The sequence below is a fragment of the Danio rerio genome, chromosome 24 (assembly GCF_052040795.2).
Source record: "Danio rerio strain M-AB ecotype USA chromosome 24, GRCz13ab, whole genome shotgun sequence".
Classification (NCBI taxonomy): domain Eukaryota; kingdom Metazoa; phylum Chordata; class Actinopteri; order Cypriniformes; family Danionidae; genus Danio; species Danio rerio.
The window spans coordinates 15,928,375-15,943,386 of NC_141044.1; the positions used below are offsets into that span (position 1 = coordinate 15,928,375).

The window sequence follows — 15,012 nt, forward strand, 5'->3', positions numbered from 1 at the left end:
TTCTGAAAATGTCCTCTTTTTGTAACTATACAATGGGTTGACTAAAAATAACATATAGTGAATTTTATTTATTCATTCATTCATTTTCCTTGGGCTTAGTATCTATTTCAGCAATCGCCACAGTGGAATAAACTACTGTAGCAATTATTTCAACATATGTTTTATGTAGCGGATACCCTTCCAGCCACAACCCAGTACTGGGAATCACCCATACACACTCATACAATGCGGCCAATTTAGTTTATTTAAATCACCTATACCGTAGGTCTTTGGATTGTGGGGGAAACCGAAGCACCCAGAAAAAACCCACACCAACACGGAGAGAAGATGCAAACTCCCCACAAAAATGCCAAAAGGTCCAGCCAGGACTTGAAACAGTGGCCTTCTTGCTGTGAGGAGATAGTTCTAACCACTGAGCTAACCAGATCAATAATTATAAAAAAATATGTCAAACTTCTGCATTTGAGCAGCTATATTAGGTTAATTTAATAAATGTCGTCATATAGCCTATAATTTCTAAACGAAAAGAACAACAAATGTATTATAAAGGTTCTATGCAACGCAATCTCACGGCAGTTCATAACTTTTTGATTTAATGGCTAATTTGTATGAATTCGTACGAACGTATTTGTACAATTTAGTATGATTTGCTCATCACCCAATGACAGTTGGGGTTAGGGGCGGGGTTGGGTGCCACGCCTCCTTTATAAAATTGTACATTTTCGTACGACTGACAAAATATAAAATACTTACTTTTCCTCATGAGATCATGCTGGTTATATGATAGATTTATATTGCAAATGACATGAAATTGCACAAATTAGCTGGAACTATTTTTTTGTTCATGTGTTTACCTGTTTATACTATATTGTGGGGAAAAGGGCCAAAACTATTTTTAATGTTATTTGGATAGGCCTTTGGTCCACACTAGGAGACAAATTATCTTTAAAAAAATACCAGCCTAATCTCACGAGAAAACTTAAGTATTTTACGTTTTGTCAGTTTAGCGGCTAATCCATACAAAAACTAACGATTTTAAAAAGGAGGCGTGGCACCAAACCCCACCTCAAAACCTCAATGTCATTGGTTGATGAGCAAAATGTGCAAATAATCCTACGCATTCATACAAATTAGCCCATAAATCAAAAAGTTTTGAATTGCCGTGAAATTGCGTTGAAAATACTAAATGATGTTTGGGCAGTACAGTGGCTCAGGGGTTAGCGCTGTTAACACAGCAAGTAGGTCTCTGGTTCGAGTCCCTGCTGAGCCATTTGGCATTACTGTGTGGAGTTTGTATGTTTTCCCCATGTTCGCGTGAGTTTTCTCTGGGTGCTCTGGTTTACCTCACAGACCAAAGACATGTGCTACAGGTGAATTGGATAAACTAAATTGGCCATATTGTATGAGTGCGCGTGTAAATGCAAGAGTGTATGGGTGTTTCTCACACTGGGTTGCAGCTGGAAGGGTATCCACTGTGTGAAACATGCTGGAATAGTTGGTGGTTCATTCCACTGTGGTGACCCTTGATGAATTAGAGTCTAAGCTGAAGGAAAGGGAATCAATGAAATGATGTTTATCTGCAAGTGTCATTTGATTAGATTTAAACAAATAGTTGTCTATATATAAAAAAACCTGGCACGCTTGTGTGTGTCTGTGTGTGTTCCTATATTCGTAAAATTATGAGGCCTACAGGTTCAAGAAATATAATTAAAGTAGTGACTGCAGGTTGAAGGAAATAATGCAGTAAAAGTAGATACAGCAATAAAATTGTACTCAAGTAAAACTAAAAATACACATTTTTCTCACTGTAAACAACTCCTGAGAAACACTATTCAGTTACAGTATTTTAATTTGTAATTGAAAGACTTTTTTGTTGTTGTTCCACATGAGAAAAACATCTCATAAGTATTTTGAAAACTTGTATAATGTTTTTTTTTTTTTTTTTTGTGAGGGTTAAGTTTAGGAGCATAGGTTTGGATAAGAGTAAAGAATATATAGCGTGTATAGTATAAAAATCATTACGTTTATGAGATGTCCCTATATAACATGAAAACATAACATGCATGGAGTGTGTATGTGTGAATTAATAGACAAAAAAAAAATCATCCATACTCTTTTCAGGGCCACTGTATGTGTATGTGTGTGTATACACGAGAGACAGAAAGAAGGCCAGCAGCCGGCAGAACAGTGCTTATGTTTATTTGAAAAGCTACTAGCGTTGAATAAATGTGCAATGTGTGTGTGTGTGTGTGTGTGTCTGCACAGTGAGCTCACCAGAGCAGATGTTCATTAAACGACACACCGAGGAAATGCTTCTCCGTTTTTATCCCCGCTCTCTTTATTTTAGCTCTTTTTTCTTCTTCTCTCAGTCCTGCCTCACTCCGCTGGCTTGCACAATATTTTGCTGGTAGTCAAAACAGAATGGGATTGGTTTATTATCTTTCAATTAGCTCTGAAACAGACAATCTGTGTGATCTCTGGCTCTCTGTAGAGAACGAGATTGAGCAGGTCAAAGATCACATAGACTTCTGCTTCAGTCAGACATTTATGTAGACATGAAGGACTAAGCAATTTGTGTCTTGAAATGCACAATTAAACTGATTACAATCCCAATTACCTTTTTTAAACTAAATGAAAATCATGCTACCTACTGTTTTTCTGTATTTGACTATATATTATATAGAATTATTTTAGAAATATTATATTATAGAATTATATTATAAAAAGTTTGAATTTACTATAAAACAATTATTTAATTGCAATAAAAACCTAAGTCAGCACAAATGACTTACAATCTCAGTTCATGATTTAACAAGTCTTCAGGATGGCAACAAAATCTCCTGTTGAGTATGGCAGAATTTATTTTTATTAAGCTTTTTTTAAGACAACAGTGCCATCTAGTGATTGAAAGTATGATGACATACTTAAACTTCCATTCAAAAACCTACAAAACCTTTATTCTGTGAGGGTGTTTTAAATTGAGTATCAAATATGGCGTTAAAAGACATCTATAATGTACAGCTAATTTTATTAAAAGCAGTTTTTATTCTATACGTCAAAGAATCCTAAAATAATGTCTCTCAATGTCCACAAAAACAACAAACTGCTAACTTTTTAAACTGATAAATCTTTTTGATAATAACAGAATAACTTAACAATAATATAAATATATCATTATATTTATAATAATAATAATAATAATATAAAAAGAGAATAAATCTGTATTTTAAATTGTTATAGTGTTTCCGAATATGTGTTTTTTATTTTCTGTATTTTCGATCAAATTAATTAATAGAAAGAAAATATGACCCCAAAACATATTACTAATTTAATATATTTATTTTAAATAATAATAATATACTATAATACAACAACAACAACAGCAGCAACAACAACAATTTCATAGCCATAATATAGTACAATACATAATACAAGTTTTGATCTTACCCAGCATTCTGCAACCTTTTAGAAATGAGATGTCATTTTTTATAATTATAATGTTCAGATATCAAATCTCAGATTTTATATTTGAAAATTATTGATTCATGTTACCCCAAATAAGGAATCCCAAGCCTTTTGGTTTGTCAAACTAGTAATACAGAGTTGTAAAAAATATTTTATTTATTATTTATTAAAAATTTTTAACCCTAAAGGCTTGAAAACAATCCTTCAATAAGTGTAATTAAATTTACTTTACTGACTTGATATATCGAACATTTATAGCAGTAATTTTTTTTTTTTTTTTGCTGTTGTTTCTGAAAACAGCAGCAACTGCAGAATAAGTTGTAATCAGTTGTCATGCCCTCAGTTGTTTAGAATGACAGTCTTTGTAATTCTGAGCAGTTTCTATTGCAGAACGTATTATCAAAGTGTCATAGGTAAACAATACGCCTGTATCAAACAAAAAAAAACTTAAACTAGATAGACTCTTACTCTAAATTCTGTTATCAAGTTACTTGTTTAAAAACATACATTTTAGAAAATACAATTAACATTTAGGTAATTTCCGTCATCATGTTAAGGCAGCATAACTTAGGCTTGCTACAGCATGGCACTGCATTGATCTGCATTAAGCTTGAATAAATACATAGATTACACACTTTTACGCTCCGTGACTCCTTGAACTGCTTTTCTAGTGCTCAAATGACCTCTGCTTTAAATTAGTAGGACAGAAATAAAATTCATAAAAGTTTAAAACCACTAAATAAAGTAAATAGTGAGAAATTTATATTTTTAATGCCTATGCCTTTAATTTTACACATAGGACCAGGGTTTACCAACCTTGTTCCTGGAGAGCTACCATCCTGCAGAATTCAGCTCCAACACTGTTCAAACACCTGAACCAATTAATTATGAGCAGCACTTTATAATTAGAAACAGGTGTGTTTGTTCAGGGTTGCAACTGAAATTTGCAGGAAGGTAGATATCCAGGGGCAAGGTTTGTGACTCCTGCTTTAGACAAAGGGATCACAGTATGATTGCAAACTGAACAGCTACATTTGGAATGAACTGAAGAGGGTAAATCATCACCTTGGAATTATGAGTTTCTATCTGCGTTCTGAATGAGTTTAAGATATGGAGCTTCAAAGTTTTTGCATTCCATAGTAGACAGTATGTGTGTAACATTTTAACGTCTTAAAATGTAAACAACTTACAAAAAACATCCTATATTGTAAACAGGATGTCATTTAATAAGAATATGTCAATAACTCAATTTTGACAAAAATGTCAGATAGAGCCTTATAATTTTAAGGTGACGAAATGGCAGCAGCAAGCTTATTCATATACAACTTCAATAAAACCTTTAAAGTTCAACATTTCGGATGAGTAAAATCAGAGTTCATACCTTCCTTAGAAGCTTTCAGACATGTTGGCTGCACATTATTTTATGAAACGGTTAAATAAGATAACTACATGGCTTAAAGGGATAGCCAAAAAAGAAATTACCTCATCATTAACTCTCCCTCGTGTGGTTTTAAACCTTTTTGAGATTCTATATTTTGTTTAAACACAAAAGGAGATATTTTGAAAATTGCTAGTTGATGGTATCCATTGACCTCCTGCGGTAAAAAATGACTATGGAAGTCGATGGTACCATAAACTAGATTTTTTTTTTTAAATAACTCATGTTCAATGAATAATAAAAACTCATAAACGTTTAATCCACACAAGAAAGAGTAAATGGTGAGGTAATTTTCATTTTAGTGTGAACTAGCTTTAAGGTTGAGTTTAGGAGTTGTGAGTTTATTATCCAGTTTATGTAATGACGTGTAATGTTAATAGTATGCAAAACTGTATTGTTAAATTAAGTGCTACTGACATTTAGTAAGTCAATTCAATTGTAGATTTTTTTTTTTTTTTTTTGAGCAAGATAATTATATTTGTAAAAAATGATTAAAACGTGTCATTTTTTGTACATTCTTAACTTGAGGACCTCCATCCACTTCATCTGCTATCCTTTCAGACGGAGGCACAGGGGGATGCACATGATGATGAAGACGGCTGTAATAAACCGCCAGAAAAATCAGCCCTATTGAATTAGAAAATAAAATAAAAAGTATTATGGGCAGGAAATAGTCAGTCCCTTCAGACTCCGGTTTGAGCAGAGCCAACAATATGGGCGCAGAAAGATTTTCAGTTACGCTGAATATGTAATAAACAGTCATGGGGACTTTAGTGTTCTGTCCCCTAATGTTAAAAAATGTAAAAATGAGAATAACTCCAACTACGGCTCGATAGATCCATTCAAGGACTCGTGAAGTACAGAAATTCGTCTTCTCCACAAATGCCCAGGTGGTTCCCACCAGCCATACAAGCGCTATTGCTGGAATGGTGAAGTAGGAGAGCATGAGGAAGAGCGTCAGGCTGAGGATTCGAGGAGTGATGGTGAAGATTTTGTAGAACAGGTAAATGGCTGTTGGGCTTCCAGATGGCATTTCATTTGTATCCCTTAAAGAGGACCGTAAACAGCGTCGATAATCCACCGTTGACCAGGCTATAGTGACGAAAGACATGGCCATGCTGATGTCTGCAAAATATAAATTGTGTGTGATTAAACACAAAAATGCAAGATATTTTGATATCACTATATTGTGATGGTGCCTTTAACACATTTTGCTGATTATATATTGCAACTACATGACAACTAATTCTCATTAGAGGATAAAGTAAACTGTAAAGTTAGGCTTATTGTAAGTTAATTTGTACTTCCAAAGTTTCTTATAGTCAAGAGATTTTTGACAGAGTAGCAGATACAACCCCAAATCAGAAAGGGTTGAGACAGTATGGAAAACTCAAATAAAAAAGTAGGAGTTCTAAATTAGTTTTAACCTGTATTTTAATGCAGACAATAAAACAAACATTATTTAAAGTGTTGCTTGTGGTTTTTATTGTTTATTTATTTGTTTGTTTGTTTTTTTGTTTGTTTGTTTACGCATAAACATGCATAAACAGAATTTTGGTTCTTAAAACACAGTTAAAAAAATTGAGACAAGAGCTGTGAGGGCTAGTAATCAGGTAAATTGTTAAATAATGATGTAATTTGAAACAGGTGATGTCAACAGGTGATTGTTATTATGATTTGGTACAAAAGCGGCACCTAAGAAAGGTCTAGTCCTTTAGGAGCAAAAATGGGTTGAGAATTGCCAGTTTACCAACAAATACGTGAGAAAATATTTAAATATTTAAAAAGAATGTTCCTCAAAGAAAGATAGGAAGACATTTGGATTGTTTACCTTCAACAGTGCATAATATAATTTAAAAATTCAAGGAATCTGAAGGAATTTCAGTGCGTAAAGGAAAAGGGCGCAAGTTTAAGCTGAATATCTAATCCCTCAGGCATCACTGCATCAAGAATCATCATTCATCTACAAGCGATATCACCACACGGATTTAGGATTACATTGGCAAACCTTTTTCAAGTACCACAATACATGGGTATATCCACAAATCCCAGTTAAAACTGTACTGTGCCAAAATGAAAAGTCCTATATTAACAATGTCCAGAAGCGCTGTCTTTTTCTCTGGGCTCGTGGGCATCTGGAATGGACCATCAAACAGTGGAAACGTGTACTGTAGTCAGATGAATCAGTATTTCAAGTGTTTGTTGGGAGAAATGGCCACTCGCTCCAAACCAGTGAGGAAAAAGATCTTCCAGATTGTTACAAGCAATAAGTCCAAAAGCTAGGGTCTGTCATGGTGAAGTGCTCTCGGCAAAGGTAACCTGGATTTCTGTGATGGTACAATTAATGCTGAAAATTACATAGAGATTTTTGGAGCACAATATGCTGCCTTTTATTCCAGTTAATGCATATTTCCACAAGACAATCCAAAACCACATTCTGCACACATTACAAAGACCTGGCTGCGGAGGAAGAGGATACAGGTACTTGACTGGCCTGCCTGAATTCCTGACTTTTACAATAGCGAATGTGTGGTGCATTTTGTAATGCAAATTCAACAACGAAGACCCCATACCCCATTACACCTTGAACACTTTACCACTTGGTGTCTTTAGTTTTTACAAGTTTTGTGCAATAAAATATAAACAGGCATGTGTGCTTAAAATTGCATTTGGTTACTAGTCAACAACTATTTCAACAACAGCTACTTCACAAGCATGTAACCCCAGACATTGATTCTTCCCTGGCTTCGTTCTAGTCCATGTTTATACATGCACTCCCAAACTTCTCTTTACCTTTTCCCTGTTGGGAATCCCTGCCTCCATTTTAAAGTGAATTCCAATTTAAGAAGTGAACGAGGAAAACTTACATGGACATATTCTCGATCTCTCAGAGGGGGAAAGTCAGTTTCATATGTCCACTCAAGTGCCTATATGTCCCAGAATGCAACACGATTGTGACATCACAACAGTGTAGTTTCTAAGTGCCGAAATGTTTAGGGCACTCAATTTAAACCCATTCAGATGCTCTGCCAGTAGTGGAAACTTGTGTGATGTAATCAATAAATACATCTAAGGGAACGAGACGGAGGGAACTTCAAGAGTTAACACTTAGCTGATTATAGATTATTTAGCTTGCTGTCCCGGGAGAGAGCCCTGACCTCATAAGATCCTCGAGCCTGTGGCTCACTCCCATTTGCAATGCGAGAGGTGAGTTTAAACTCAGGTAGATTTCAAGAACCTCTGCTGTAGTAACTAATGAACAGATAGAAATTGCTCTTAAGAGATAACTATTTACAAGGAGCATGTCTATGGTGGCGATTTGGATTAATCAATTAACTTAAGCTGAATGTTTTTGGATGGTAGGAGGAAACCGGGGTACCTGGGGGAAACATAGGGAGAACATGTAAACTCTGCACAGAAATGTTGGCTGGCTTGGTAAGGACTAGAACCAGTGACGTTCTTGCTGTCAGGCAACAGTGCAACTAGGCCACTGTGCCACCAAACTAGGAAAGGAGAAGGAGTAGGGGTGGAAGAGGGGATTCTTTAAAAACGAATATGGCTATTTTATGGAACTTCAGGTATTTATAGTGACTAAGGAATCATCTGATTGGTGAATCATAAAGTAAATAATGTAGGACTGGCTGCAAGCAATCATAAGCATGTGATCCTCTTAAAATTAGTTTATAAATAAACTTCACTTAGTAAGTGAAGGGCATAAAAAATTGGCCTGAAATGCAACCACTGTCTAACCTGTGGCCTGAATAGGACTTAGATTGCGTGAAATGTTAGTGTTTGTCGACTGCTCTAACAATAGATTACCAGTTGCGAATGTAGGCAGCTGCACTAGTGTAAAATGCAACGTTTAACTGCACAACGGCTGCTAAAATGGACAACAAGGCAAACAAAACTTTAATTTCTTTGTACATGTCATTGCAGTGTTATTATGGTCATGTGATAGGGGCTTGACAAATAAGGGAGCAAATATGTGGAGTTGACACTGACCACCACTTACAAACAAAATTGGTCTTTGCAGCATTATAAAAATGTCTCCATTTTCGGGGGTCGAAATCTTTGGGGTAGTGTGTATGGAAGGTGTCACAGCACAGCAAAAACTAAAACACATTAGTGTAAAAACATTTACACTACATTAGTGTAGTGTAAAAGCACTGTCTGTGAAACCAAGTCAATTATCATTTAAAGCAAGGGTGGGGAACGTTGATCCTGTAAGGTAAGTGTTCCTGCAGAGCTTAGCTCCAACCTAATCAAACACACCACATTTGCTGATTCTGGCTATTGTTGTTTTTCAGGGTTGGAGCCAAAATTCTGCAGGACAGTGGCCCTCCATAGGGTTTATGATGGGGGATGGGGTAGTAAAAAAACAGAGCATGTGATGGTCCTTTTTTTTTACACTAAAATAGTCAATCTTATGGCCTGTTTCCACTGAGTGGTACAGTACGGTATGGTACAGGTCGGTATGGGTAACCTTATCAGGCTTGCATTCAGTACAAACAAAGGAAAAGGGCCCAGAGAAAAGTAAGTATTCTCTGTAAACAAATAGTTTTCAGCATTGAAGACTTACTTAATATTTTTGATCAATGGATCGCAATGCATTTTTGCTGAATAAAAGTGTTAATTTCTTAAAAAAAAAAAAAACTGGTACAGACTTTTGAAAGGTAACATTTTATCATTTCTTCATTTTATTTTTTGTGCATTTGTGCTTAGAATTATTGAATCCCTGTAGAACTCACATTGCAGATTGGAGCGATGGTTGTGCTCCAGTATGATGTAGGTCTGCAGAGTGAGTTGAGGAACACTCTCCAGAAACGTCTCAAACATACGGAGCATGCTGAGATCTGCAGCCAGCCCAGAGTCATAGTCCTTTTCCTCTCTTGTCTGATTTGAACAAAGGGCTTTGAATTTCCTCTTTAGGAATCGGAGATACCTAAAGTGGCAGATAGACAAAAGGGTAAACTCAATTTTCTTTCAGCTTACTCTGAATTGATAGATCACGCTCAAAAATATTTATTTTCTTATTTCTTTCAATAAAAGCCAATGTTTGAGGATGATTTTTACTTTGTGTTCATAGAAAAACACATTTTGTGTTCCACAGAATAGTCTTTGGAACAACATGAAGGTAAATAAATGATGATTTTCTTTTTTAAAGTCTCGTTTTGGTTAACCTTAACTAATTAAAAAAAAATAATGTTTGTTATTATTTGCTATTATCACTACTATATTACAATATCTTTTTAAAGTTACTTCCTAGAAAGTTAGAAAGAAGACATTTAAAAAAAAATGTTAAGGGCTTTTTACTGTAAAAAGTGATTATTTAGACCTGACCCACATGTTCTGGTCATGTATTAAACTGAGGCTATTTTGGTCTTTAATATTTGAGATTTTAAACTCTGCATTTAATTTAAAAATTCAATCTTGTAATGGCTTTGTTTGGACTACCAACTGAGGACATGCATATAATCAAAGATATAGAACATGCCTTCGCCTTTGTAACTTTAATATTTTGGTAAAAAGTACTTGTCCAACCATAAATCCCCTAACATTCCCTCCCCCTACCCCCATGTTTTTTATTAATTATTTGTTGTTATAATTTATGATTTATTTAATTTAATTGTTTGATTTATTTCTATTTCTTATTGTTTTTATGTTTGTCTCTTAAGTTAGTTTGAGTTTAAAAAAAGGGAAAAGTTAAACAAAAATACCTTTGTTACTGAATACTTGAAATGTATTGTACTTTATTTTGCCAAAAACACAATATAAAAGTGATTATTTACTCTACTTTTTTTTAAAAAGTGAGTAACCTCCCCTTAAAAGGGACATGATTACTAATGTTTAATAAGAGTAAACTCGTTATATATTCAATCTATATAAAAATACCAAATGCAATAAAAATATTAATAAATAAAATATATATCAAAGCATTGCCGAAATATTAGATCAATTCTAAATTAAATTAAATTGATTTTCTAGATACATTAGCTTGATGTTACCTTGAACAAATGCCTATCTGCAGTAAATGTATCCCGATCAGATAGCAAGTGGGAATACACTTGACATTTGTTTGACTCTCCTTGTTGTCGTCTTTGAACCACGCATAGCTGAATGTCTGTACGGTCACAGATGCGACCAGAACAAACGTAAGAGTCAGTGCAGCCCATGTGACATGTCCACGTCTAAAATACTGCACAGACAACAAAATGTCGGAACCAATGTCTCCTAAATAAAAAATGAATCCAAAAAGGGTGCACAGCCACCGAAATCCATCTCTAAAAGCTGCCATGGTTGTGATTTATGGCATTTGAAAAACGCTGATGGAGAATGGTGCTTGATAAGGCTGAAAATGTAAACAGATGTTTGCTTCCTGTTGATAGAAAAAGCTGCTTCATTCATTCTCTTCATGTTTTTGATAACCTGGTAAAACTGGTCACCTGTAAAAATGACAAGAGACAACAATCATCATCAGTACATTGTAAAATGATTCATAGTTCTGATTTAATATACTAAAGAAAATGATTCATTGGATTTACTAAAAAAATTTAAGGTTGCCAACAATTTATATGAGCTGAATTCAAACACAAATTAAGTTAAACATTACTAAATTTAACTTGTTTGTTTTGTAATAAAGCCCATATAAACTGTAAGCGACCAGTTACCTTTTAAAAAATTTGTAAATCCATTTTTTTCTTCAGAGTACTATTGCAATAATTCAGCTAATTCATTCACAATATTTTCAAATTTTTCCGATTCTACAAATCTTCTTAAAGCAAATAGATGTGTCGTTTGTCCATTAATACAGTAAGTGTATGTGGCATCATTTTAGGGGATAGCAAACATCTAGATAAACGTCATGAAAATAACCCCAAAGTTTTACCCCCTAACAAAGATAGACCATATAAAAATGGAGGGTTGTTTAATAGGTTTATTTGGATGTTTGCAAATCTCTATAGAAACTAAATGATGGCACTGACACTGACTGAAGCTAATTATTAACAAGTAACACAATAAATTTGATAAATTAAGATAATAGAATAATAAATCAAAATGAGCTCAGATGCAGAAACCACTAAACACGTCTGAAATTTTCTTTAAAAAGTATAATTTATATCAGGCCCTTTTGTGTGGGTACAATAATTTCACTTTCATTGCAAATAATAAGTTATTATCATGGTCTTCCAAGTGTAATAACTTAACATAAACAAAGGGAGCTGAGAACAATGCTTATTTTCTATGGACACTTCAGAGGGCACTTAAAGGTTTTTGCATCTGAACTCTTCAAATACTAGTCAATGAATGATCAGAATTGTTGTAATACTTAGATTTTGTAATATTTCGGTCATTTAAGTGTGTTCACACTTGTGGGTTTGGTTCAAACGTACTATAATTCCATTGGTTTGTTTAAATAGGTGTGGATGCTGCTGCCTAAATCCAAACAACAAATGCTAGAAAAGATTGCCGAAAGGATGGCTCTCAATCCACTTTCAAACAAACTCTGGTGTAGTTTGACTTATAGGTCTGGACAAACCAAATAAAGGACATAAAAAGACCAAATAAGTTCAGAACACCTATGTCATTGTTTGTTTTGTTTTGTCATGTTGCCCATTACAGTTCAATGCTTTAGTATTATAATACACACCCATGGAAACAAATGAGTGTTTAACTCAAAAAACACACAACATTGTTTTATATGTTTGATAAATTGTGATTTTAAAAATTATGTTGACAACGTTAAGTTAAGCGTTACAAAAGTGTTGTTGTTTTTTTCTGGATCAGTTATTGTTCACATTTTCACAATTTTACCACATGCACACATATACAAACAGCTCTAGATAAGTCATGTACACTTTAAAAAGGTCAATTTTTGATCAGATATGGAGGAATCATACTGTTGTGTTAAATGTGTGGTGTGTCCATATTGACGTTTTTATCATATTTACCTGTATGCTAGTAAACCCCTACACAAGAAAATATGCCACTGACACGCACACCAGTTATTAACCAAATAACACAATTTATTTGATTAATGAAGATTTTCTCCTTATCAAGAATAATGTTTAGTTATAAATGATCCCACAACAAGTTTTTGAGATGAACTGCTCTTTTATTTATTATTTATTCAGTTGACAAAATAAATCTGAATGAATCAGTTTTGTTTATACTTGATTTAATCAAGATGCTGCCATAATGAGTGTACAATTCGTCATGTTCAATAGTATTGAGAAACTTGTGTGATTACCCTGTGGATTTTAGGGGAGTTTTAAGAAGTTGAGAATCGTGAAGAAGATCCTTTGCACGCACATACACAATCTGCTGCAAAGAAATTTTTCATGACTTTATCTGGACAACAACATGACTAAATATGAGGCTCTTCTCAAGCTGTTTTTGTCGTTATTAAAATTAGTTTATTCTATATGCCTTTGGTCCTTTTTCAGTTTTAGTCAAATCACACCGGTGCAAGTGAAAGTATGTTTCAAGTCAAGACATGTTTCATAAATTTCACAATTTATTACAGAGGTTTCACAAGTAACACACTGAATTAAGTTTATAAAGTTACATTTTGAAAAAAGAGAATTTGGAAAAAGGATTTTCTTGTAAAAGACAAGTTGAGATTCATTTATCATGGGTGTTTATTTGCTACAATGCCACTTAGAAATGAACTAGCCTTGCTGTCATCTAGAAGAAAACACAACTGTGCTCTGATCACCATTATTTACAATCACTATTGAAAATCATGTTTACAGTGTACTTTCACATTATCTGAATGAGTTTCAGCTTGTGATCTGAACTTTGTCCAGGATCTACAACTCACTTCTCAGTGATTATGAATGATTACGTAATGTAATGTGTACAAAATGTGCTGCACACTTAATAATCATGTTTATAAAAACATGCTCACACTTTATAATATTAGCCCAACATTATTACTTTATTAATATCATTAAAAGAACATTTGCATAGAGAGCCCAAAAAGTCATACATTTACATGCTGATCAAAATCAACTTACAAAATCAACTTTAAACATCCTTAAAAGTCTTTCTTTTGCGTTGTAATGCCTTTAAAGACCATAATATTTCATAATATTCTGAATACTCATTGCGTAAATTTGTAGTTTACCTATTAAAGGGATATTTCACCATAAACCTTTAGTTCTGTCAACATTTACTCTTTACTGGTTTCAAACCTGTCTATTTTTCTTCCTTCTGTTAAAATCAAAAGAAGATCTTTAAAAGACAGTTGAAAACTTTAGCCATTGATATCCATAATATTTGCATTGCATTAATATAGAAGTCAATGGTTACAAAACATTAATTACAAAATATTTTAATTTCAAAATACCTTCCTTCGTGTTTAACAGCAGAAAGAATCTAAAGGTTTGGAAATACTTGAGGAAGTAAATATTGTGTAAAGTATCATTTCTGGGGGATCTATCTCTTAAATGCAACATATGTCATGTATTCTTTTTAATATGTTCTAAGAACTCAAGAACTTTCAGGTAACATGTAGTAACATAAAAAACTTAACACCATTAACTCCAGGACAAAATGAATTTGCTAAGCCCTGTTGTATGTCAGTTAACAGCGTCTGTTGTCAATAGATAAGCCTTAAAGCCTTAAACGATCACTTTACACTTTTACTGAGCATAATATTCAAGAAGTAGATCTACGTTTACTATCATTTAATATCAAGATTTGTTGAAATTTTAAGAAGTATTGTTCACAACTTACCAGGTTTCCCATTCTTCTGTTTTTTTTAGCTGCAGTCACATTGACTGGCTTTAGTTTCTCACCATATGATTTCTCATAAACAGCTGACAGTTTAAGCCACACCTATATGAAGTAATCCACTAGAGACTACGTGATGTCAGCATACACACCCATCCATACATATTTATGTATTTAGGGGATAGACCAATGAGTTAGACCAACCCATATTCATTCATGCACTGACACTTTGAATGCAAAACAAATAGAAGAAATGCTTTCATTCTCTCCATTGTATACTCTCAGCCTCAAACAGGACATACGTTGCGCATTCTGTTCATTGCTCAGATCTTAATCTGAAAGATTACGTTGGCATGTGTTTATGTTTGTTTGCC

At 33.9% G+C, this 15,012-nt stretch overlaps 1 protein-coding gene across 2 annotated transcripts; it reads right to left on the reverse strand.

The window, feature by feature from the left end:
• Positions 1 to 5,228: 5,228 nt before the first annotated feature.
• On the reverse strand, positions 5,229 to 14,722 carry xkr9 (XK related 9). 2 transcript variants are annotated; one of them, XM_087308880.1, is made up of 4 exons: positions 14,642 to 14,722; positions 10,909 to 11,346; positions 9,652 to 9,845; positions 5,229 to 6,028 (listed from the first exon to the last, which is right to left on the reverse strand). In XM_087308880.1, the coding sequence occupies exons 2-4, from the start codon at positions 11,196 to 11,198 to the stop codon at positions 5,376 to 5,378; spliced, it is 1,137 nt and encodes a 378-aa protein (XP_087165006.1). In that variant the 5' UTR covers positions 11,199 to 11,346; positions 14,642 to 14,722; the 3' UTR covers positions 5,229 to 5,375.
• Positions 14,723 to 15,012: the final 290 nt, after the last annotated feature.